The 25,537-nt window shown below is 44.2% G+C and overlaps 2 protein-coding genes across 3 annotated transcripts; both read right to left on the reverse strand.

Annotated features, from left to right (window-relative positions):
- Positions 1–1,832: 1,832 nt before the first annotated feature.
- Positions 1,833–15,987, reverse strand: POLDIP3 (DNA polymerase delta interacting protein 3). 2 transcript variants are annotated; one of them, XM_082280580.1, is made up of 9 exons: positions 15,863–15,987; positions 12,189–12,576; positions 9,743–9,817; positions 7,820–7,915; positions 5,163–5,345; positions 4,241–4,318; positions 3,551–3,680; positions 2,655–2,721; positions 1,833–2,316 (listed from the first exon to the last, which is right to left on the reverse strand). In XM_082280580.1, the coding sequence occupies exons 1-9, from the start codon at positions 15,919–15,921 to the stop codon at positions 2,142–2,144; spliced, it is 1,251 nt and encodes a 416-aa protein (XP_082136706.1). In that variant the 5' UTR covers positions 15,922–15,987; the 3' UTR covers positions 1,833–2,141. The 2 variants fall into 2 exon arrangements, with proteins under 2 accessions (XP_082136706.1, XP_082136705.1); XM_082280579.1 differs by having other exon boundaries at positions 9,743–9,820.
- Positions 15,988–16,296: 309 nt separating this feature from the next.
- LOC309572213 (uncharacterized protein) lies at positions 16,297–23,497 on the reverse strand (the record flags this gene model as incomplete). Its single annotated transcript, XM_082280345.1, has 7 exons — positions 23,417–23,497; positions 22,523–22,612; positions 21,863–22,043; positions 21,147–21,242; positions 20,571–20,651; positions 19,388–19,515; positions 16,297–16,501 (listed from the first exon to the last, which is right to left on the reverse strand). The coding sequence occupies exons 1-7, from the start codon at positions 23,485–23,487 to the stop codon at positions 16,297–16,299; spliced, it is 852 nt and encodes a 283-aa protein (XP_082136471.1). The 5' UTR covers positions 23,488–23,497.
- Between the last annotated feature and the right edge of the window lie 2,040 nt (positions 23,498–25,537).

Consider the following 25,537-nt stretch of genomic DNA (forward strand, 5'->3'; position numbering starts at 1 on the left):
CTTCTGTCTAGCTGATAATGAAAGTATCCCTTTTCATCTAGAACAGGTACCCTGATTTCAAAGCTGTTTTTGTTATAAAATTACTTTTTAAACGACTAGCCTGTCAGTAACAAAGGCTGCTTTCTTTTTTCTGTGAAAAGAGAATTGGAATTAGATGGACACAAATAGCTCCAATTTAGCAAGACTCAGCTGCTAATGTCTGTGATCCAGATTAAAAGGTGAATGAATAACAGTTCTCTCACCCATATGCTCCTCTTGCTCTTCATCACGTTACCAGTTTTGAAATTTCTATGCTCACCTAGAAAGCACAATTGACTCCATGTTGGAACACCACCACTTATCTCTAGTTGCTTCACAGCATCTAAAAAGGCTTAGAATCCACTCTCTGTATAACAAATGTTTATTCAGAAACAGGTAATACATTATCTTCTCCAATCCCTAATGTTTCCTCCCCCTACCCCCCCCCTTTTTTTTTTTTTAATTAAAACACAGGTATTTGGTGGGCAATCTAAAAAAAGGAGAACAATAGCTGTCTTAGGTCCCCTCCCCTACCAACATCTGCTGTTCACTTGAAGCACCCTACCAAATCATGGTGTCACCGGCCTTCAAACCAAAGAGAGTATTCCAGAAAAACCAGTCCTGCCAAGTCCTTATTATTTCTATGGCTAAAAGGGATACAGTGAAATAGAGGAATGGTCTGCACGAGCTAGATAGAGGAAAGAAGTCATACAGAACAAGAAAGCAAAGAAACGTAGGGTTGTCCAAGAAACAGAATCTGGACTTCCAGGAGCTACTCAGCAGAGCTGAACAGAACGGATTAGGTTAGTCTCCCAGCTAGTAGGATCAAGTTCAAACCCCAACCAGATTTTGGAAATTGCTCTTAGCTTTCCTCTCAGAATACAATTTGAACAAATACAAATGAGTGGAGCTACTAGGACTTTGAACATCCAAGGCGCCAATGCCGTACAAACAATGGGAAGTACTGGAAGTGCCACCTAGTGGCCTGTCACACACACTCGCTGGCCCACACCACCCTCACTGCCCTGCACGGGACTTGACACTCCTCTCCCCTGTTCCTTACACAGTGCTAACTGCCCTCTGCTCCTAAACCTCTCCCTGAAGCCATACACTACAGCAATCATCCTCCAAATCCATGCATGCCAGCAGCATACCAACACAGCAGCCCAAAGAGCATCTCTCAAAGAAATGAGACACAAGACTTTGTGTGTATTAGGATCTGAAAAGGGTCCCAGGTCCTTCCTTTTTATAAGAGACTGGGTGAGTTAGAAGGTAAGAAATTAATGTCTGTGCATCAGCAGGAGGAGGCAATACAGTCTAATGGAAGTCCAACAGCTGGGCTTCATCTAGCTCTGAACATGACTGGTTCTTAATTTTTCTGTCCAGAAAGAGGAGAGCAACTGAGCCTGACCCTCCCGAGCAAATATATTCATTGTACAAATGCCAGAACAACCCTCCAGCACTACCAGAGTTGAAACACCCCTGCCCATAGCACAGTGGCTGGTGCACTTGTGCGTACGGCCTTTCTGCCTGATGTCGCCGTTGGCACGCACAGCAGGCAGCTCGGCTTTTCCTGCTTCTTCTCAATGTCACAGCTGCTGAGCAGGAAAGTGTCCAACAGCCAGAAGGAAGAGGTATGCCAACAAATGGCAGACAAGTCCTTTCTGTACATACCCCAACCTGACTTTGTACCCAGCACAGCAACTTCAGAAACAATGTAGTGGTCTTGCCTGCGGACAATCAAGGGGATGCACCTTTTACTTAAAGGTCAGTCAGAAGAAAAGAGAAGGAGATCACCACTCCTTCCCTCAGAGTCTATGTGCACTTTTAATGGCCACTGGGGGCTTTGGAGTAAAGGATGGAGTTACATGGTATATGCTTGGTAATACATTACTGGCAGAAGGGGGAGGTTATTCTCTTGGAAAAAAAAAATCATGGAAGGAAACTCCAACTATGAAAACAGAAAGTACACACACAAGAGGAAACACTATTGTACAGTAAGGTAGCGATCATAGAAAACAAAAAATTTCAGGATAGGCAAATGCAAATAACATCTGCGCTCCTGCACTTTCCTCATCCCCCAACTTATATGAGTTTTCCAGTCCACCGCTTGCTCTCCCCTCTCAGAGTTTAATTTTGAATTCTGTGGGCTGCACAGAGGCAGAGACCCCTGAGGATTTGAAGAGTGCCTTCAAGATAGTTTCAGGGTCCACTTCAGCTGGGGGATTTGAGGAGGCGCTTGCACTTGGCCGGCGTGGTTCCCCTTCCTTCTTCACTGAAGGGGTATCACTCAATCGGCTGGAGGATTAAAAAAAAAAAAAAAAAAAGGCAGCATTTAACCTCTCTTTACTCTCTTTATGATAAATAAATTCTAACACTGTCTGCATTTACTGTTATGAGTGTTGCCCCCTCACCAATATTAAAGGTTTTAAATATGCTTTTCTCACAAGAAAACATCCTCATCTCAGATTATTTTTGAGCCTCATGGCTGAGAACACTATGTAGTCAAGCTACATTGCACTCCACTCAACATACTGTGCCACAGAAGGGGAGAGAAAGAAAATTCATGGGACAACAATTCTCAAAATAGAACCTGCAAAAGCATTTGGTTCTCTTCCCCACTGAAGGACACTTACAGCAATATAGGCTGGTCTGAGGTGATGACATTCCCATTCATATGAAGATTGCATTTCATTGGTTGACCTAAATAAAAACAAAATACAAAATTAATTCTATCAGAATTGGGGTAAGGCGAGATCCTTGAAACATCACACAACAGCGCAAGCAATAAGAGTTCAACATGCTGGGGAAACATGAGGAAGAACAGCTGATAAATCTTCTGTTGCAAAATCAGAGCAACAGAAGAGCCACTGAAACATTCAGTACAGTATAAAGGATCACACTAATTAATAAGTTACACAGAAGTATGAAGCCCTTAGCAGGGACACAAGAGGATCTCCCATTCTTAGCTGTCTGCTCCTCATCTAACATCCATAAAGCATCCCTCAATCTACAGAAAGAAAAAGCACCTATTTCCAGCTAAAAATTAACAGTTCAACATTAATTTCAGTTTAACACGGTTAAAAAATAAAATTGCATTATTCAAAGTTTATGGAGAATCTGATACTGTTTTACAAGTCCAATTCAAAATGTCTCTGAGTACACCCTGAAACTATTGCAAATACTAGTTTTACTTGTACTTTGCAAGCAGCCCTGTAAGCAGGTAAAGCCTTCCTGAGGACTATCCAGCTCTTGGTGCCATACTAGAAACAAAAGAAATTTCATTTGGAAGTCAGACCAGGAGACTCATCAGGACCCTGCCTCCAGCTCTGAACCTTCTTTTTCTAGGAAAACGTGGGTGGGGTTTTTTTATTGCATTTAAATGAACTGTGCATATATTCAGCTAGTTACACAGCAGTTACTACTACCTTACTTAGCTCTTGAACTGACTTTCTGGTATTTCTCTCTTGCTAGCATGGAAAAGTCATTGTTGATTTATTTATCCTAAATGCAACTCTGGCATCAAACTTACCATCTAAGCACCTGTTGTTGTATTTCTTATATGCTGTGATAGCATCTTCTTTCTTCACAAATACTACCTCAGCCACTCCAGGGTGCACCAGCCGGGCTCGCTTCAGAGCTCCACACACACAGAATAACTCCTGAGGGAAGAGAGTCAGTCATGACCATGGTCACATCAAAGGCTCTGCATGAGAAGGCTTTACTTGCTTCACCACACCACCCATCCTGCTTATTAAATACCTGACAGGATCTGGACACTTGTCTTACTGTGTTTGTTATAAGTTCCTGGCACTGGTAATAGAGACTACACAAGGACAGAAGTTCAGGGCCAGTACTCAGTAGTGTTTTTCACACAGGAAGACCAGATTATTTCTCAGCCCAGCGAGAATGGAAGCCCCTAGATAATTTGGATGGGGGCGTAAGTTTGGGCAGAAGCATCATTTGGCATGAACTATTCTTCTGTGATATCAGGTATCTCAAAATACTCTCTGAGATTTTGTCCCATTTTCTTAAGAACTTAAAAAAAAAAATGTAAACAAACCCCGAACAATCAAGAACCCTCAAAGGTTTTGCAAGGACAGTAAACCCATATCACACCCTTCTTCGCTGCATTCTCCATAGATCAAGTGATTTATCAAAAGAGGTAGGATAAGGAAAGGAAGTGTCATACATGCACAGTTTGGCAGTAAGCAACACTCACAACAATATCTTCCTCTGTGACTCGAGGATGCAGATTATTTACGGTCATCTTTGTGCCTTCCAAAGGACTGAACGCCAGCTGCCAACACAAACAAATGCATCACATGAAAAAGGTCAGAAATACAGCCCACAATGCAGCACAGCAGAGAAGTAATAAAAAGTCACTAAGGGTATGTTTGTACACACACACACAAAGGAGAGAGCTACAGCTAGTAATGAGAAGTATCAATGTTTACTAAAGCCCAGCTCATCTGATGGCAAAAAGAAGCTCCTTTTCCATGCTAGTTTCTCTCTGAAGTAACTTTTCACTCTTATCCCAAGAATAACACTAACTTAATCTGCATACACAGTACTCTGGTCATGCCCACAGTTTTAATAGTCTGTCTCTGCTGTACTCTACACCAGCCAGCAAACCCCAAAATACAGCTCCAGCCTCTCAAGAGCATGCTGAACTCAACACACCTAGGAACACCTGCTGGGTTACTTGCACCCACCATCAGGCAGTTTGGCAAAGCAATTCCAGGCAGGCTGTCTACAAATTGTCTGGGAGGTCTCATGTGTACAGCAAGAAGTTGTATTTGGAAGAACTCTTTTTTCTCCTTGCTAGCTGGAGTGGACATACAACATATCAAATAGTGTTAAAACACTACTCCTAGGGACATGAAAGCTACCAAGGAGTGTCCAAGCAAAAACTGCCACCTCCCTGTAATACGGATTCCTCCAGGACCATGTTTAGAAAGGATGTTTAGACAGGTTTCAAATTCTTGGGACATGGACTGCAGTTACCAGAATAACCTTCATGATGTCCCAGAAGTAAGGGTGAAAGGCAGGCAGAAATGAGCTGCTCACATGTCTGATGAACAGCAAGTTTCAGATGTTTCAGAGACTTCTATAAAGAGCATTTTCCCCTTCCCTGAGCTCACCTCAACAGGTGCTGGCTCTTTCGGAGGCTCTTCCTTTGTCACTAAGGTCCGGGACATGTTTGTCAAGGCCTTTGTCCGCATAGCAGTGGGAGGTGCAGGTGGAGCTGTGTATGTATCGTTCTGGACCACTTTAGTCAGGGGAACAGTCTTGGACAAAGAGAATTTATTGCTGCTCAGACCAGTCTACAGGAAGAAAAAAGAAAGTATCTCAGAGCTGCGGCCTATAAAAAGCTGTCACTCTTCTTCAAGCATCACCACCAGAGTATTACTAGTATGCACTAAGAACTGCATGTCCATCCCACTGTCAAAAACCACTACAGTGCTGGAAACTTTCAAAAGGCTCTGAAAAAAAAAAAAAAATCAGCAAAAGCTTCTGGGCATAAATATAAAAAGGTATGTTTATCCAGAAACAGCACTTCCCCCATGTCTTGGGGTGACTTTATGATGTGTATCCCCTATTGCCGCTCCATGCTCAGAAATTAATTTTGTGCCTTTCTGTGCCTTTAAACTGAGCCCGAGAGGGGGGAGAGGAAAAAAACCCGAGCAAACTCTTCAAAGCAGTTTGTTCAAGGACACAGAGATACACCGCCTCTGCTTCTAACAGCAGCAGCAAGGGGGGGGGAGGAAGAATCCTGCTTGTTTTCCAGCCAGGTTTTTGGCTTCTTTTTCTCCAGAGAGAGACAGAGAGTTGAACTTTGTTTTCCTGGGACTTTGGTTTTTTTCCCTTCTTCTTTTTCTGGACTGTTTCAACATCAGAACACCTCGGGAGAGTTCTCCACCGAGGCCCTGGAGGTGGGCCCAGGACCCAGCTCTGAGGAGGAGGAGAAGAGAGACCATCTACAAAAGGACTCTGAAATTTTCCCAGGTTTCTCTCCACAGCGAGAGGTTTTATTAATTAGCATTATTATCCTTTTCCTGTGTGTTTGTTAAATAAATAGTTTTTCTCTCTTTCACTTTCCTTTGAGGAAAATTTATTTTTTCCCGAACCTGGTGGGGGAGGGCTGGTTGTAACCTGCCTTCTATCAGAGGATATTTTCCTCCAAATTTGTCCAAACTGGCACACCCCATAAGCACTTTTTGGTTTCATACTTTTCTTAAATGAACTTTAACAATGTGATCTGAATTTGAAAAGCTCCTTTCATCCGATGATTTTCAAGTACTTTACAAAGTGCTCACAAAGATTGCTCATTAACAGTAAGACTGAGAAGCCCCAGTACAAAGAGCAGTAATTCCTCAGAATCACTAAGCTAGGGCACACAAAGACACAGAACCTAACCTTTGTAGTTGGAAATACCCGAGTTTAAAGCCAGACTAAAACTTGTGCTTGGAAGCTGCTGTGAACACTGGAAAGAACAAATTTACTCCTGAAAAAATCCTCAAAAAACCCTCATAAGATTATTTGAGAATCACAAATAGCCAGAAGCTCTATTCTGAATACCCACATGAGGAAATAAATTCCTGGGGTAATCACTGTACTACAGTACCTGTGTGACAGTAAAACCACATGAATCTGCTTTTCCAAAACCAGAGAATAACTTAGTACAAACCTATGGCCAACTCCCATGTCTGAAACAGGGCTAACTTCAAAGACACATTAGTTTGGTTAAAGGCCTTATCCAGCTAAGCACTGAATATTCAAGAATGATGACTGCACAACCCCCCTTGGGTGCCTGTGCCAGATGCTGATCAATACCATGAGAATTTCACCAGCTAGAATTTCTTTTGCTGCAGTAAATTTATTGGTTTGTCTTCTCCATGGTCACTCCTGAGAAGGACCTGGGTTTTACCTTTTCCATGACCAGGCAGTGAGAGTGGACAGATCTCACTACAGCCTTCTCAGCCTTGAGACACTGCTCTCTCACCCTCTCCTCACACCTAATACGCTGCAACCCTCTGACCAATTTGTGGTACCGGTTCCAGTCACGTCTTTCTTGTACCACAGAGCCCCAAGGTAGGCACAGAATTCCAGATGCATTCTCAAAATATCCAACAGGAATAATTATCTTCCTTGATTTCCCGGCTATGATTTCAGTACATCTACAGCTGGCCTTTGTTGCTGGAAGGATGCACTACTCACTCATTCTTAGCAGATTACACAGCAGGACCCCCAGGCTCTTTCCTACAAAGCTGCTTTCTAGCCAGTCAGTTCTCAGTTTAAGCTGCAGAGCATCACCCCATGCCAAAAGCAGGACTTTACATTTGTCTGTACTGAAATTCCATCTTCTCCAGAGCAACAGTCCTCCCCAGCAAGATGCCTACCAGGATTTTTGCACAGCAAGAGATTTCCTGCTTTGATGCCCAGTCTCCAGAAGCAGCAGAAAGCTTCCCTTGCTGGTTTCCTCAAACAGTAACAAGACAGGTTAAGTGCACTTCCTCAACAAGAAGAGTCAAGAGCCAGATGCAACAACCTGCCAGCAGGGCAGAAAGCACACATTTTGGCTGCTAAGGGCCCATAAAACCAGTTACCCTAAAAGAACTCTGTTCCAAAAATAACAGTAGAAGCATTGGCAAAAAGGAAGGGTGGGGTGAAGAGCAAATATTTGAGGAGAAAACATAACTTACAGACTTTAAAAGAACATAAGCCCTGTAAAGACACAGCCTGTGTGTCCCTGCAATGTGAGCACGGCATGGTGGGGACTGTTGAAATAATCTCTTACCGAGTTGTGCAGGAAACTGTTTGTGGTGGTGATTTTCATCTGTTTGCTAGGAAGGGGAGAGACGCTTTCATCATCATCTTCTGTGTCATACAGACCCTGAAGTGAAGAGATAATAGCTTACACGCACATAGATTTCATTCAGACATTTCAAAAATAGATAGTTTTCTCCTGCCTTCACCATCTTCAGTTAATGAACACAATTACACTGGATTTTAGCTTCAGGTATACAAGTCCATGTCAAAACACAGTATAAAAACTATCAGACTTCCTTTCCAAAAACACCACAGTAAAACTGTTTCCCTAGATATACTGAAATCACATACAGATTCCTCTACTCCTAGACCTCACTAGGACTGCTGAAGCTACATTAACGGAATAAAGCCTCAGTGTCTTACATTTTAGCACCCTCCTACCTTTACAGTTGAAGCCCGTGCATGTAATTTTGAAATTAGTTTGGGGGTGTGTGGTGGGTTTTTGTTGTTGTTGTTTTTTGGTTGTTGTTTTAATTAAACAAATCCCTGTTGACTACACCTAAAGTGAACATTCCTTTTGAATAGCCTGCTTTTCTTAGCATAGAACATATCCATCTGGCTCTAGAAAAGACTGCACTAAGAGCTTTACTGAACGAATAATTAATTTTCCAGTTCACCTTAACACTCATATCCCTGCCTTAGAATACTGAGGTGAACTCCCACATAAGTATTTTTTTCATTGACTCTAAATAATGTTAAGGAAAAGTCTAGACACATATGGCAGTGCCCAGAACATAAGAAATCACAACTGCAAACAGCTTCCCATTAATTCAGTAAAAAGGTAAAGAAAAATGGAGGGATTAGCAATGAGAGCTTGCAAAATCAGTGGGTTGTCATAGTCAGCAAGATTCTGGTTTACAAACAGGGAAGTTGTTCCAGTCACAGAAATGCTATGAAGGAAAAAAACCCACCAAAATGGATAGAGAACAGAGGAGAATTGTGCAGAAAATAAAAGAGCTGGGAAAAACACTAGGCATCAGGACAATGGACTTGAGTTTGAGACAAAATGAATGGATTCCACGTTTACAGGGATGACGTCAGAATAAAGAAGACACTTCCTTAAACAACAGCATCTGGGATAGGTGAGGGTAGCAGGCCAGCATAACAGTAACATACACAAGCAGCTGAAGTTACTATAATCACAGTCCGCTGACATGATATTGTGAATGTCAGTTTTCCAGTATTTAATGCAATACTTTATGTGTACACACACAAAATAACGTAAGTAATAAAACCATGCAATTCCTCTCTGAAAGCACCCAAGGTAGTAAGGTGGCTGAATGGCTGGGGGCTGTGACAAAGGCCTTTAAAACTGATCCCGTGAAGACCATACTCTAGGGTCTTTCTCAAAATCTGCTTGGTAAGGGCTATGGGAACTTTGTAAGTACATCTGAATACTAGTTAACATAATTCCCTATCAGGTTTCCAGCAGTGGCCCACAGCTGGGATTTCACAGGAAGGTTATACCCTCTCCCACCTCACTGTAGCACATTTGACCATGTACAATCACATCCACTCTCTGAAGAGGCTGGCAACATGGTGAATCAAAACAACCAACAACTTGATCTGACGTGGTGTCACTAAGAAATTTATAGAAAAACATCAGAGCTAGAGGTCAGCCTCTAGGGAAAAAAATACCATTAGCACACACAGATAAAACTGGGAATATCTACTTCTCATTCAGATAATGCACAAGGAATCAAGATAAATTATACTAAATGAAAACCTCAGCTACCACGAAACTATCTTAACCATGCAAGACATGAAAGCTAAGCTGATGGAGAACTTTCAGACACTTTTCTTTCCTACTTAAGAGTTTTCTTTGCACCTGCCAACATTTATGGACACATCTTCCCTGCCAAAAGTAAAAGAATACAGAGCAGGTACACACCTGTTTATGTGTATGGTTGTTCACCACATTGATCCTCATTCCTGCTGGATGAGAGTGTCCAGGAACTGGAGCTTTCTGCTACAGTTAGAGATAAAGAACCAAAGCATTATGCACTACAGTCCATCAGGTCCTCTTTTCAGAAGATCAAAGCTTTAGTTGAATACCCTGAGATCACTTAAATGAAACTCACCTTCCTGCTTTGAAATATATTACCACAATATGCTCTTAGGTAACACCTATATTTTCTGTGATATGTTCAATATGAGATAGCATCACTTAAATTAAAATCTAAGACCACACGAAGAAATGGATTCAAAATACTTAGGGTTTAGTCCAGGATTATTGGGAAGGGATGTTAACTTCAGTCCTGTCAGGACTGACTAAATCTACACTTCTGCCAATGCAAAATGGGGTTAAGTCAGAAAGTGTCTCTTCTTTCATGCTACAGGTAACTAAACATAACTAAACAAAACATCTCCATCAAACAGAAGTAATATATACTAACCCTTAGCACTAGAGCTGGAATAAGCTGTAGTGGAATAAAATGATGCACAGGGTAGTGGAGCTGCCCCTTCTGCAGCCCATTACATCATGAAACAGGGAAACCACAACAGAAGGAGGTAGCGAACGTAGCTGTACTAATCAATAACTGAAATCATGCAACAACACCCTTAAAAATGCCCTTTTGTTTTTTGAAAAAGCTAGAGCTGTTCATTAAAGAATGGATCTCTTCTTACAAAAAAACACAGGCAGTAAAATCTTCACCTTTGCATTTTCTCTAGACTGCAACTTACACCATAGCACCTCATGTTTTAATCTGCTAATCAATTCAGAAACAAGGATACCCATCCTACAGAACAGCAGCAGACCTACGGTAATTTTTTGGTTTCAAAGATTTTTCCTTGCTTTATGAGAAACAAGACCTCAGGACAGCACATTCAGAGCTGTGTGCTGTACCTTGGATCAAGATACACTAGTCTGACTCCACTTCTGCATTTGGGAAGATAGGAGGGTCATGGGCAATTTGGAATTTCAGTACAAATATTTTGAAAAATGTTTAGATAATTGCTCATGTGCAAGGTTCTGTCTACAGTCTGAATCACCACTATACCCTGTATATAAATAGATATGTTTCCTTGCACTATGTTGTCTAATAAACTGAAAATACTATTGGTAAAACCAAGTCACAAAAAACATCAGGTCAGAACAAACAGCTACTGCACCAAGTTTCTGGAAACTACTTTAATGCCTAGAAACTTTGTAGAAAATGTTCAATTCCTCACAGCTGATGCTGGTGATTTGGCTTAGAAGGACAGCAAGAGTACTAATCACCCTCCTAATTAATGACTGCTAAACAGACTGCTCAACTGCTCTGTGATTAGCCCTTCTTACTGCCTCAAGAGTCCTTTCTCTTTCTTATATCAGCCTGGCAGTAAACCTGCAGAGTAGTGGGAAACTTCCTAGGCTGATCTGCAGAAGAAACATGCTTGATGTCCTTGAGCAAAACCCACAGCTGAACAGAAAGCAGACTCATCTAGGCTTTCAAACTGATGACGACAGAGATTTCTGGGTATGTGTAAGCACTCAGCTGATTTTTGGGAGGAGAAAAATGGAAGAGATAGGCTGGGAACTTCAGTTACATGCTTGTAGAGGTAAGGAGCAAAACCACTCAAGCAACAATCCCAACAATCTGGAAACTTCTCTTCTGACTCTACCCATTGTACCTAACAGACACACAGTTCAACAGCAGTTGTTTGTCAGAGAAGCTGGTTAAGAATCGAGTTACTGTGAACATAGCAAAGTGAAATCAGAAAACTGGCCCAGGAAATCAGCAGGTCAGGGTGATCAACTGATTACAATACAATTGAAATAAATCTTGAGCCTCAGCAGGAACGCTTCACGAGATCAGGCAACTCCCTGGAAACGAGGGCATTCCTGAAAACCAGACAAGTATAAAAGGGGAAAATTGTAGAAGGGTTCATTGAATTTTAAATTTTCTTAAAAACAAATACAGCTGCATATTCTAAAGTGTTATCCCACCACTAGGATAAACCAGTTACCTATACAGGACAATCCACCGCATCAGACTTTCAAACAGGGGCAGTATTAAGAATGACAAAAAGCCCTGCATCATTTTGTTTGCATTCAGGTAGGAAGGAGACTACTTAACCATTCAAGACATCTCCTTTAATGCTGACAGGAGCGCTGCCTTAGTCTTTTTGGGCCTAAAATTAAAATGAAAATTTGAATGAAAGGTGTGATTCTACAAGAAGTCCCAAGCAGCTGCAAGGACACACAAAAGGATCAGAATCCTACCCCACAGGCTGGAAAGAACTGTATCATTGTCGCTTCTACTGTTAATGATATGAACATATTCATGTATTATCGTGTCTACTGAACTGCTGTAGAGTAACAAAGGGGCTCAGAGGTGACTCGCTTCACCTACTTGGATAGTTTTGGTGATTTTCATGGCTGGATTTACTGTCCCCATAGCTGGGCTGATAGCAGCAGGAGTGCTCCTTTTTAAGCTGATCTTCTCTCTGGCATCCACCACTTTGGTTGCCTTTTCAGCAACAACACTTTGCTGCTTACGGGAATTCAACATCTCTCGAGCATCCTGCACCTTCCCTTTGATTTTGAACCGAGCGTCCTTTTGAACCAGTTTTTCACGGGCATCTTTAACCCCCAGCTTGAGTCGGGCATCAGTGAGTCCTATCTTCTGTCGGGCATCGAATGTCCGCTGGAAGCTCACAGCTGGTGATGATCTATTTAGAAGATTTTGCTGGATCCCAATGCGAGATCTTACACCCCCAAACACTGGCCTTGTGTTAATTCTGGAGAAAAACAAAGAAAATGAAAAAGAAAAAGGTTTCAGGCATTATAAGATGTGATTCAGTGTCAATAAAAGTATTTGTGTTGCTGCAAACAAAAGTTCACTATTACTGCACAAAAATCAACTCTGGTTAGATGTCTTAAATACAACAGTAGAGCTCCTAAGATGTTTTATGCTGGATTTTAGTTCCTACATAAACAGCTAAGGAACTGGTTTCCAAAATCCATCCTTAAGCCCACATTTACAAAGTAAAGGGTCTGACTTCAGCTGTGCTAAGTACATACTATATTTAAACAAAATTCAACAACTCGGGTACTTTGGGGAAACCTGTGAAGACAAAGAGGAACAGGAACAGACCTTCTAGCTTTAGGACTGAACAGGTCTCCTAAAGCATCTTTTGTAATACAATAACACATCCAGATACAAAGGAAACATGGAATTACACATGATTTCAAGAATTTTTAAGATTTGTGGGTGCACGGCAACCTGAATTTTAGGATGTACAAGCACCAGTAACAATCTCAGTTCAAAGCCACCAATTTCAAGGTTGATTAGCTTCCAGCAAGAACAGTCATAAGTCAAATTACTTTCTAACATGACTGCCTCTTCTTTAATCTACTAAAAGAACTACTGCACTCGGCGACCTTTACTTTTTAAGCACATCATTATTGCAATACTGAGCACAGAAAGACAACAGCCCACAAGAACTACAGCATTTGTACTTGTAGACAAGTATTCCTAAAAGCAGCTCAATATGGGGTGAAAACTAGAACTACCTTCTTATTACAGGTCTGATACACTTTTTTCAAAATCTGCCCTAAGAACAAAACCAGTTTATCTAATTTTTTAACAGAGTTCCTCTGATGAGTATTTTTAAAGTTTTTTCCTATTGGGTTTCTTTGTATTTAAAAAAAAAAAAAGACAAAGTAGTAAGAGAAATTTTAAAGTACTAAAAAATATTCTTGCTGTTGACTTATTAAAAGTTAAAATAGAGGGCTACAGTGTTTATCTGCTTTCAGAAATGTGTTGTCCAGTACTATAAAGTCTAAAAGTAGATACCTGGAATTTGTTGTAATTCTCAAAAGGTTAGTATCCTAAAATCAAATGATGATGCTATTTCAATTTTTAATACATCTTTATATCAGTATTTCCTGATCTAACTCCACAACCTTCACATTATTTACAGTCATGTATTTTCAGTGGAGAAATCTTTAAAAAAAACCCCAATTAACCAACCAACCAACTAAACAAGTGATGAAATCTCTGCTTCTGTCTCTTTTATTCTTGTGTCCAGATGTCTGGAAAGCTGGGACTGGAATCCCATTTTATTACCTATCTAAGAGTCCTACAGCTCTCTTACAGCCAAAGCAAACCAGCTAGAAGAAAGAGGAGCATTATTAAGACCATCTACAAAAATATACCCAGAATAATACAGAAGAGTAACAGTACCCATAAAGCAACAGACACAGAGCAAGCCTTTCCTTGCAATTTTAAAAGCATTTATTTAGCCATGTTGAAAGCATTCAGCTAGAATGCTGCTGGATGAGTAGTTCATGAGACAGGTCAAAGTAAAATAAGAGATGTATGTATCAACATTTAAACCAGAATTAGTTAAGACTGTTGATGACAAAACCCAATGAAATAGGTTAAGAACCTGTACTGAATATTACACCATTTCTGAAGAGTTGTGTTTACCCTAATAAGCAACTGTCTTCCCCAGATAATTGCTTACCCTACAAGAGCATTAACTGCTTAGGTGTTTGTGCCACAGCACCTGAAATAAAAGCGGATCTCAAACATCTAATTCACTTTCCAAGATTCCAAGCTCTGGCTTGACTATTTTATGGATTACTACATTTTATAGGCAAATATTTTTCTTTTATTTCATTTAGACTACTGAAAAGCATGAATGCAATGATTTAAGTTTATTCAGTTTATCCAGCCTTCACAAAGCCAAGTTTGCTACGTCAGAAATTTATAAAGTGAGCTAAACATGACATACAAGAGGAGTGCGGGGCACAACAATTCTTACAGTACAGCAGAGAGATTACTGTTCAGCAAAAAAAAGCAGGAAAGATTTTTGGAAGAAATGAGAGTTAAGGAGGGATTTGAAAAAGGATAAACGAGGTACTTGGAGCATAGTAAGCAGCCTAAGACTGTTCCAAATATGCAGGATAACATGAATGAAAGCGCAAAGCCAAGGCCTTGTCTAGACTAGGATTTAAATACATTTGAATGTTTTGGTAGTATATGTTAGCAGGTAACTTTCAGAATATTACTCTAGACATGTAAGTGTCTATACATTCAGAGTTAAAAACTAAGACCAATAAATTAAAAAAAAAAACCAAACAGCAACCAAAAAAAAACCCAACAAAGCAAGACCATATTGAGCTAACAGAGATGGGGGACAAGGTCTTCAGAAGCATTAAGAGACCATGACAAAAGGGAAGATGAAAAGCTTCAGAAGCAGCATCCAGGTAAGAACTGCCAACTGTGGCAGTAAATAGCCCAGCCTACACTGGAGACATCTGCCACGCAAAGAAATAAATTGACCTTGTAGCTCTGATCTGCAACATGCTCCACGTCGTCTCAAACACTTCAAACAATCTGTCGGAGCACCGCTAACTACGCTAGAGGGACAACAGCTTCCGAGGCCGGGCAGCGATGCGGCCGAAGCTCGGCAGCCTCGCCCGCGCGGGTGCCCGGCAGCCCCGGTCGGTTACGGCTCCCCGAGCACCACGAGCCCTCCCACGGCTCTCCCACAATGCACCGAGCCGCTCGGGGGAGCGCGGGGGCACCGGGCACCGCAGGGCACTGCCCGGATTAACACCTGCAGCCCGGATACCGAGCGGGGCCCAGGGGCGCCGACCCCGCTATGGGGAGCAGCGCTGGGTTAATCGGCGCGGACAAGTACGAGGCAGCGGGGACAGCGCACGTCAGAGAACTCAGCGAGACAAGAGACGGTGCCAGGAATCCCTAAAAGAACGAGACGGCATGTGCCGATGCGTGTTCCTGCCCCACCGGGGCAGCGCCAGGCACAAGGGCCGACATGGGGGGCCGACCCCCGCCCCGGCCCTGAGTGACGGCCGCCGCCGCCAATCGCATCGCGGCGCGGCTTCGCAGGCCCGCGGCTCAGCCAATGGGAACGCGAGGGCGGGAGCAGGGCCGGGCCGCGCTGAGGTAGCTGCGGCCCCCAGCCCCCGGAGCGGAGCCACCCGAAGGGAGACACGAAGGACGGCCGGGGGCCGCCGGGCCCGAGGCGCTGCGTCGCCCTCCCAGTCGCTCACCTTCCCTTCACCGTCACACCGCGTTTCCGTATGAGCTCGTCCAGAGACAGGTCCGCCATCTTGTCGCGGCCCCAACGATGAGACGCAGCGAGCGAATCCCGGAGGTGCCGCCGTAGAACTTCCGCTCCTCGCCCCGCCCCCAGAAATATGGCGGGCCCCGCCCCGGCTCCGCCCCGATGCGACGGGGCGCCCCACAACCCCCCGCGGTGCCCGGGCCCGTCATTTGCATACGGCGCGGCACGTCGCGGTGCTGTTCGCTCCGCGGCAGCGGTCCCGCGGCGCGGAAGGGGATAAGGGCCGCGCGGAGTGGTGAGGACAGTGGCAGCGGCTTGAGGCGGCGCCAGGTGGGGGTGACGAAGAGCTCGCCCTAACCTATAGAGCTGGTGCGGAGCAGTGTACCCGCGGCGTGGGGTGTAATTCACTATGCCTTAAACTTATGAGTAAGGAAAATAACGACCCGGGGTGACGCCCGGGTCCTCACTCCGAATGTGAGAGGAATTTTTGTGCGGGTACAGGTCGCCCCCGGGTGCCCCGCTTACTTCGCGGGATGCCCGGGTGTTGTGATCTGCCCGACCCTCCGTGCCGCGCGTCCCAAGGACAGAACTGCTGGGGCTGGCGTGTGCGGCGCTGCTTCCGGAGCTGTGGGCAGGCGGGACAGTGCCGGTGCCCTGCGTTGGCGCATCACAACCAGGAACTGCGGTCGCTCTAAAGACCAGCAGTATTTCAGCTTGTGTTTCTCTCTCTATTATGTCCTCTGAGGTGCCCTTAGGATCTTCACGAGGCTTAGAAATAAATTACCAAACTCCACCTAATAAATATTTCATGTATCTGCCGGAAGCGATTCCTTTACTACGCTTCTGAGGGAGCAATTACACTGTCGAAAATCAAACTAAGAGTGAAAGGCAAATAGTGCCTTGCGCAGCTTGGGCGGCGGTGAGCTCCCAGGGCCCAGCCCTGTTGTGACCTGCACGACTGTGGCCCTGGGTCTCACCGCGGGCCCTGGGACTGTGGGGCCTCCCTGTAAACGCCCTTTTGCCGCACACCACACCCTCGGGGCCCTGCAGCATGGGGACACGCTTCTCCAAAATACAGTTTTGCTTCCTCCTGCAGCTGTGTCACGAGGTTCACCTGCGATCCCTTCGCACCCTCGCTGTTCCCTTCCTCCTGTCTCCAAAGCATGGCGTCCTGAGCTGCAGTAACCCTGAGGCATTGCCGTGCATGCTGCAGCACCCATCGTGTTGCTGTGGAGCTGGCAGCCCAAGCACACTCCATGTGAGATCCACGGGAAAGCCCCCTGGACTTCAACAGTGCGGGAGCTGCCAGGGAGGGCTGGGGACAAACGCAGAGGAGACCCGTGCAGCTGAGGTGGCTGCTCACAGCCTCAGGCTCCCACAGCACTGATTTCTTCATGGTTCCTTCTCTGAGCTGTGGATGAGAAGTCAAATATTTGCTCTGGGAAGGACCCGGGCCTCTGCTTCCCTCTTTGTGGCCGGGAGGGGGGGGGAAAGGTGTAAGCAGCAGCAAAGATATCTCCCTGAGTGTAGGGGTCCCTACAAAGGGCTCCTTGTCCCAGTATGCTGGAAAACTTTCCTTAAGCGTGTCTCCTCCATCTGCTGAGTCCCCACAACATGGAAGTCAGAACAGAGGAGACCATTTCCCCATCTTGCACCAATTTCCTGTTAAAATATTAATTAGGAAATTATGCGAAGGACATCAGGACATCATATTAGCCTTGGGATGGTATGTGGCACAGCATCTGATTAAAAATATTGCCTCACCCTCAAACACCAAGAACTGGGAAAAGAGGATGTGTTGGATCAGGGCCCAGATGTTGTCCTTTGCACCAGATTTGAGAGTCTGGCAACAAGGGGATTTCACACAGACACTTTGCACAGTGGCCATCAGTGGATCTTTGTTGCTAATGGATGAAGTACCTGGCTTGTAGTGAGAGGTTAAAAATCCTCTGATTTTAGCGGTTTGTTCACTGTGTCAAGACTACTGTACCCTAGGTGCACTTTTTGCAGGGAGGGGGAAATTGTTGCTCCTTCAAGATCAGCTGAGCACATGTAATAGGGAGAAGGTGTTTTAGCAGTATCTCAGAGCCCAGGTCTGCTGGATTCTGCTGGGTGCTGTACAGATATTGGGAAAATCTTTAACAAGCAGCACTTAGTCTCGTGAATTCCTTTAACAGACATGTATGTATTAGTTACAAAGATACACAATAGTGTTCTAGATAGCAAGTTTTATTTTTCCCAACAATTCTAGTGACACAGGAAGAGCAAAAAGTCTGCTTCTGACGTTAGGAGATACTAGAAAGTGTATGTGGAGTGTGTTAGAATGGTTGCAGCAGTGCTTTCAGCTTTCTGAAGACTTTTAAATCAGTCTTTGAAAGATAAGGCCTTGCAACTTGAGTATTTTAGCCTAGCAAAAATGATGTTAAGGAGAGAAAAATCAAAGGAAAGGACACACATGAGGAGATGCAGAAGTGATGAGCTTCAGAGATAAAACTGATGCACAGCATAGGACCAGACAGACTCAGGGAGCCACACACAAAAAAAAAATTAGGCTAAAAAGTTTCTAAGCAGGTAAGAAATAGAGCATGGCAGCTTGCCTTATGTGTAGTATTTTACCTGTATAATCACATGGCATTTGGCTCAGGGTCATGCTGAAACTTCTACTTGCCTGTACTGGACAACTTCCCTGTCATTTACCTTCTACAGCCTGGAAAAGATGAATACTCCAGTTTTTTAAAAGCCAAATTTTTTGCACGCACCTGGATCCCAGCTCATGTTGTCAGTGACCTGCAACATGCTTAGGGAATACTGAATTCCTAAGAGAAGCAGAGCAATTTGCTTGCAGAGAGCTGCACAGAAATTTGCCTTTCTTTCTGGGGCCCATTGAGAAAATCCCAGGGAGTTTGTGCAGCCAAGGAAGCTGATGGACTAGAAAAAAGAACTGGAGAAAAGGACAGCAGAATTTAAAGTCTTTTTTTATTTGGTAATTCTCAAGTTGCTCACAGAATACTGTGTCACACGAAGTCACATGAACACGCATTTGCCTCACTGCATCCCCCTTACGCCATGGAATACAACTTTTAGAGCTCTTTGGTCCAGAGCTGTGGCAGGTGAGTAGCTGAAGGGCTTCGGGAGAGGTAAATTGTACAGACATGGGAAAGCAGCTGAGTGCGAACAGGCAGGTGGCCTTTGTGAGGAGACAACTGGAGTAGCTTCAATTTTTAATACATGTTTATTAATAATGATTTATCCTAGGTGTCCCAAGTGGGGGATGTCTAACTTACTAGCTCTGAAAAGCAGGAAATTCATGGGAGAAAGAAAAGCAGAGTATTGCAAAGCAGCTGTGTCACCTTCTGGCTAAGTTAGCAATTAACCAGAATCTCAAGTCATTCTCCTTTGATCCCAGACTACACCTTTCGCAACAACATCCTCCCCACGTTTCATTATGGGCCACAGAAGTGATGGGTTTTTCCAGTACACTGGATCTTTCTTGTCCACATGCTCTAAATACCTTCTGTTCATCTTCCACTCAGCTTTAACTGGTGGATCCTGAAGAAGCAGCAAACAATAAATTTGGCAGCTCTGCAGCAGGAACTGACTTTCAGTTTGATTTTCAGTTCCTGTGAGGATGGCAGCTTCCTGAAAATCATATGAGAACAATTTTCAAAGCTTTGTAATGTTATGTTGATGTATTGTTACACTGCCTCCCCACTCTCATTCTGTGCAGCTGTTCCACATAAACTAAGCACTCAAGAACTTCCCTTGTCAAAGCTGCTGGTACTCTCTGAGTAGGAAATGCAGGGGTCCCAGGGTCGCTTGAAAGGTTCTTTTATTTACTAAGTCCTGACTTCTGGATTGTGCCAGCATCCAGCACCTGTCTCTATTTCTTCATGGAGAGATCTGCAAGGAGTTTGGTAAGACCGAGCTTTTGGAAAGGCCCAGCAAGCTGCAAAAGAAGGAATCTCCTCTTTGGAAGTTTCATAATTGTGATCTATATGTCACATCTTCCACAAAAAAGCCCACTAGAGACTAGTCCATGTGGATAGCAGATATCAGGGCTCTGTGCACATCAACAGCCTCTGCAAGCTTTCCTCAGCCTTGCCAGGGGTTTGGCTGCTTGTGTTCAAGGCCAGCTCAGATTTAGCACGGCCATATAACCTTGTATTCAACTCCTGCAATAAAAGCCAAGCTGGCAGAAAGGGTGGTGTGAGAAGGAGTTATGAGAAGCCTCATCTTCACCCCCAGATTGGCCACCACTTGACCCAGGAGCTGAGTGGTGGCTGGGTGCTTGCCTGAGCGGTGATGTTGAGATGCCTGTGCCCAGCCTTGCTGATTCTGACCCACAGACCAACTTCCCAGCTCGGTCTTGACCTGGCTGGTCACTGTGAGCTTGCCCAGTGGTCACTGGTCTGTGGCTGACCCTGATCACTACCACTGGTCCTTTGCTCTTTGCTCCTTGCTTGGGTCCAGTATGGCTGTGCCTTTGTTGGCGAGGGCACAACCTTGCCTGTCCTGCTGTACCTCCCTTACAAGGTTACATGTACATGAGAATGTTTTGGGAGTATATGGGCTGGAAGGACCTGACCACAAGCGGAAAACAACCTCAAGCAGAAGGGAGACCTCTCATTTTTTAACTAACAAGCTGCACAGAAAATTGAACCATTGCCCCGGTCCTGGGCTGTATCTTTACTCACTTGAACAATCTCGGAGTGAACCTTTGGGTAGTTTTGGTAATAGGGTTGCCGAAAGAGCTTCCTTATTTCTCGCATCATCTCCTACAGAACAATCACCACAAAGCAAGCTGTTATCATGTGGTAATTTTTGTTTCTCAGATTGTGTCAATCAGTAATGGAGAAGTCACTCATTTCAGGCATTGGAGGAAGGTCGCATAAAAGCAACATAGGGCTGGAAAATGCTTTCTGCACTCATCATGTGCCTCATCCAGATGGACAATTCAGACATGCTTTCAGTGTATGGCTGTGTATCATGGGACACAGAATCATACCATTTTGGAAGGCTCCCACAAGTCCAGCTCCCTGCTTCTCCCTGGAATAACTTAACTCTTAGAGAGAAAGAGACCTGGTTTTTATCCAGTGATGGTCTCATACCTAGGGGTGATGGAACTTAGCTTTCTACACCCCCAGCCCTCTCAGCTCAGAAGTTATCCCCAGTGTCACTGCTGACAGATTTTGAGCAGTGTCCTTATCAGAAGCAAACTTCTAAATGAATGGCAGATGCTGATGGCCCTTTTACACAGAAACATGAAATACCTCAGTCAAAGCCTTATTCCAAAGTGGGATGTCAAGAGCTTTAAGTATGTCATCTGTTCTCTGTTGTATATCTTTCTCACAGGCATCAAACAGCTTCTGCAGTGCAAAGACAACAACTGATTACAGCAGCAATCACAGTGAAACCAGAGGTGTAAAGTGCAAAGCATGTGCTGAGAACACATCTGCATTAGAGTAAATTGTAGGGCTGCTAATTGATTGAAGTATGTCTTCCATAGCTGTGAAACAAACTGTTTCATCAAGCTGCTTGCATATTGGAGCCCATTCTTCAGCATCTGTCGGGCCTTATCATCACAATCAATGCTAATAATGGCCCCATCTCAGTCTTGTCCTTTTAGGTAATACCACTTTGGTATTTTCCTTCAGATCTCTCTAGCATCAGAGCAGTGAGTCAGACATCAAAATAAGGTCTCCCAGCTATCAGTTCAAGCACCAGCATAAGCAAAGGGGATTGTTTTCCCATTTGTGCTTAACATGTGATGGGACTGGTATTTGAATGTGCCCTTCTGAAAGGCAGGAGGAAGAAAGTCACTGTCAGTTTGATCACTACAGCATTCCACAGGCCCTGCTGAGTTGGAAAACTGGAGACCCAAACTTAGGCCCAACCCTTTCTGGTACAGAAATACAAATACTCAAAGGCTGCTATATGGCTGCACCATATTGATCTGATAAGAATCAGATGCAGAAAATGGACAAACCTTAATGATGCGATGGCCTTGCTCATACGTCCAACGGCAGGGCATGGAGCTCCTGACTTTCTCCCATTGCTGTAGTTGGAGCATCTCATACCTCTCCAGCACAGCAGACAAACGCAAAGAGTCATTGATGTCCTCAGAGTGTTGGTACATGCGCATCGTTTTAGCCAAGAGCTCTTGGTATCTAGGTCAAGGAGGATATTAAAAAACGTACCTAAGCCAAGATGAAATAATGAATAAACATAACTATTTTACTATGAATCTGTTTCATGCATCCCATGTTTTGTACAATGCACTTCTCAACTCTGTTATATAGCTGGCGAGCAGCTTTTGTGTGGAAAACAGTGCTTCCTCAGCTCAGTTTTGCATGATCACAGTGGAATCTGATCAGAGTGGTATCTCAACAATGTCATTGGAGACTGGTTTCTTTTACTCTTTATTTAACTGGTTACCCTGAGAATGTCTCCTTCCCTTTGCAGAACAACCCAAGCCATCTTCAAGAAGTCAGTTACAAAGAGATGCTGTTAGGTTGAAAGTCTGGAGAGAAGGTGTCTGGGCTGTCTGGTCAGAAACAGAGTCCCCAAGCACTGGAGGAAGCAACAAGTATGTGGCTTTTCAGTGTAGAAACACACAGTACATCCAAAATATGAATAAATACCTTACCTTGACTCCAGATTTTTGTTCTTCTCTTTCAGCACCTCATATTCCTCTTCCTTCTGCTGCTGTAATTGGATTGCCCTTCCAGGAAATGCTCTGAAACAGATTTGTGAGATCTCCTTATTTGTTGTTAGACACTGGGACAACAGTGGACATGCCCTTGTTGAATAATCTGAATTCCAGAAAAAAAGCTCTGAGGTGGGAAAGTGTAGAGCATCCAGGAAAATCTCCAGGGGAGCTGAACAACCTCCCCTGAAAGTTCCAACCCAGAATTCATGCTCAAATCAAGGGGGGAGCTATTTACATCAGAAGAAATGGAAGTGTGGTTGTAAGGATCATAATGATTTTCCCCTCTTTGATTATTAATATAAAGAATCACAGTACCTGCTGTAACTATCTGGAAGGTGTAGTGGTGTATTAATAGGGTCAGTCAAAGTTCTGTTCTCATTGTCCATCCATCCATAGGGGGAAGAAAGAAATAATAAACCACATTTCAATCAGTGGGCAGGTATGCAATAAAGTCTTAAAAAATGCACAAGCTAAACTTCCTCCCTCCAATTTCTGATCAACCCATAGGGAAAAGAAATCTAGACACCAACACTTCTCAAGGCTGTTCCTTGCCAGGTGGGTGGTTTGTGATTCCATGAATCAATATCAACAGTGCAAATAAAATACTCCCAAAGTGTAAGATCTGCATATTACATGGAGCAAATCAATCAGCTTCTGTAAATTTGCTCTGGGTTCCCAATAAAGCCTGCAGAAAATTTGCTGCTAACTCAGAGCCCTCCCTGTGTCTGGCTGATTTATAATCTTCTGTCCCACCTGCCCTAGTGTGCACCAGCTACAGTTCTTGTCAGGGGCCACACTAAACAGTGTCATTTCTGGTCACTGGACTCTCACATTTTCTCGTTGTCCATCTCTTTCATCCTTTCGAACATTTCCTTCCTTATTTTGTCGTCCATCTCTTTCATACTTTCGAATATTTCCTTCCTTATTTTGTTGTCCATCTCTTTCATACTTTCGAACATTTCCTTCCTTATTTTGTTGTCCATCTCTTTCATCCTTTCAAACATTTCCTTCCTTATTTTTTCATCCATCTCTTTCATCATTTCAGACCTTTCCTTCGGGATTGAAGTCTGCCCTCCACAGACTGATAGCTGCTGTGAGGTGTCAGATGTATGTCTGAGGAAAAAAAGAAAAGGGAATTCTTATAAAGAAAGGGGAAAAGAACACATCCTCGAAACAAGTACCTTATAATAGCCAGTCCTGTGAGCAGAGGCTTCATGGCTACATCCATGCCAGCAAACAGATCAGAGACAGGACAAAGGGCACACAGGGGTGCAGATTTGGTACAAGTCAGTCAGCACTATCTGCCTGATACAGCTCAGATGACTCCACAGACCAGTGTATGCCAAAACCAGGAGGGTTTGACTCATCATTAGGTTTGGATGAAGTGGGCAAGACAAAGGGACAGCTCCTGAAAAACAAACTCAACCTAGACCTGCAGAGTGTGGAGAACAGCAAATGCAGCTGACTGTTCTGCTAAAACCAACTTTGCAATGTACAAGTGTGGGGTTTTTAATAGAGGAGTACAAAGCTCTGTGTTCTCAAGGTCATTTTTTATTAGTACAACTGCTCTCTGTGTCCTGTTTCCTAATGAGGATCCCAAATATCAACTATATTACAGAGACAGTCCCACATTAAGGTGCTCCAGGAGCTTGGATCCAGGTGGAATAGTGTCTTGGTTTGAAAGACAAGGCAGGAGTCTCCCTTGGAATAGAAGAAAAAAAATTGCAACCTCCTTCCCTCCAAATTATTATAATTTTGAAATTAAGGGGCTTTCAGGCAAAGATATGAGGAACAGGAATAACAGTTCTTTACTATTATATATCTCTATGTGTATAACCAGTCAAACAAACGACAACAACTCTGGCAGTAACAGCAAACAATCCCAAACCCAGTGCCAGCCTTCTCGGCTGTCGGGCCCTTTCCCCTCGGGTGCAGTTCCGCTCGCAGCCGGCAGGGGCGCTGGCGGCTCCCGGTGAGCAGGGCAGGTGCGATGGTTCCCCCGCGGCTGCAGGGGGCGCTCCGGAGCGAGCTCGGGAAACACGCGGGCAATGGCGGCCTGGGATCCCGGGAAGGGAAGGAACAAAGGCTTCACAAACCCCTGGGCAGCCGATCCCGGTGTCCGGCCGGACCCTCGGGAACAGCAGGCTGGAACGGCAGGGACGAGCACAAATCCCGGGTGGCAGAGGAGATGTATTCAAACCACGGAGCTGCGGTGGGAACCCCCCGGAGGTCTGGGCAGGCAGGGTGAGCAGGGCTACAGAGCAGCGAAGGCTCGAAGCAATGGCGAGGGCAGGGCGGCCACAGCCAGGCTCCCAGCGGGGCAGGGAAGGCGGGCCTGGGATCCCGGGGTGTCTCCGGTAGAAGGAAGGAAGGCAGCCGAAGAAGCAGCCTCTCTCTCTGTCCAAATGCCGGGAACTGGCTGCCCACAAACCCAGGTGAAAGAGAGTAGCCAGATGCACCCCACTCTTGTTGCCAGGGCTTTTGTTTTTCTTAAGCACACAGTAATTTGTCCCCCTGGCAACATGTATGGGGAAAATGCCTTTAAGAGAAAAAGAAAACAGGAGAACTAAACCCCCAACAAATAGAGAGTAAGTTCATTCCTGCACCAGATGTCAGAGAAAGCCTCAGCATGAGGCTTTACCTTTGGTTTACGCCAATAGAAGGCTGCACAGCTGCTGCAAGGGACCGTGCTGCCCTTCTCTCTCAGCATTACTTCCTCCCACCAAAGCACATTTTGGTTTTGTTTACTTGGATGGATTCCTTTCCAGTTAAATCACTTCACTTTCAGTCTTTCACAGAAGACACTTTTTTTGTTTTGTTTTTTAAGCTCAACAATCCAGTAAAAAATCTGCATTTTAGTCAGACTTTTCCTGCAAAATTGATGAGCTCAGAATCTGAGTCCCAAAATCCCATATCTTGTTACACTCTTTATGCTGATCTTTCTAGTTTCAT

This window comes from Coloeus monedula, assembly GCF_965178545.1.
Source record: "Coloeus monedula genome assembly, chromosome: 4".
Lineage (NCBI taxonomy): Eukaryota > Metazoa > Chordata > Aves > Passeriformes > Corvidae > Coloeus > Coloeus monedula.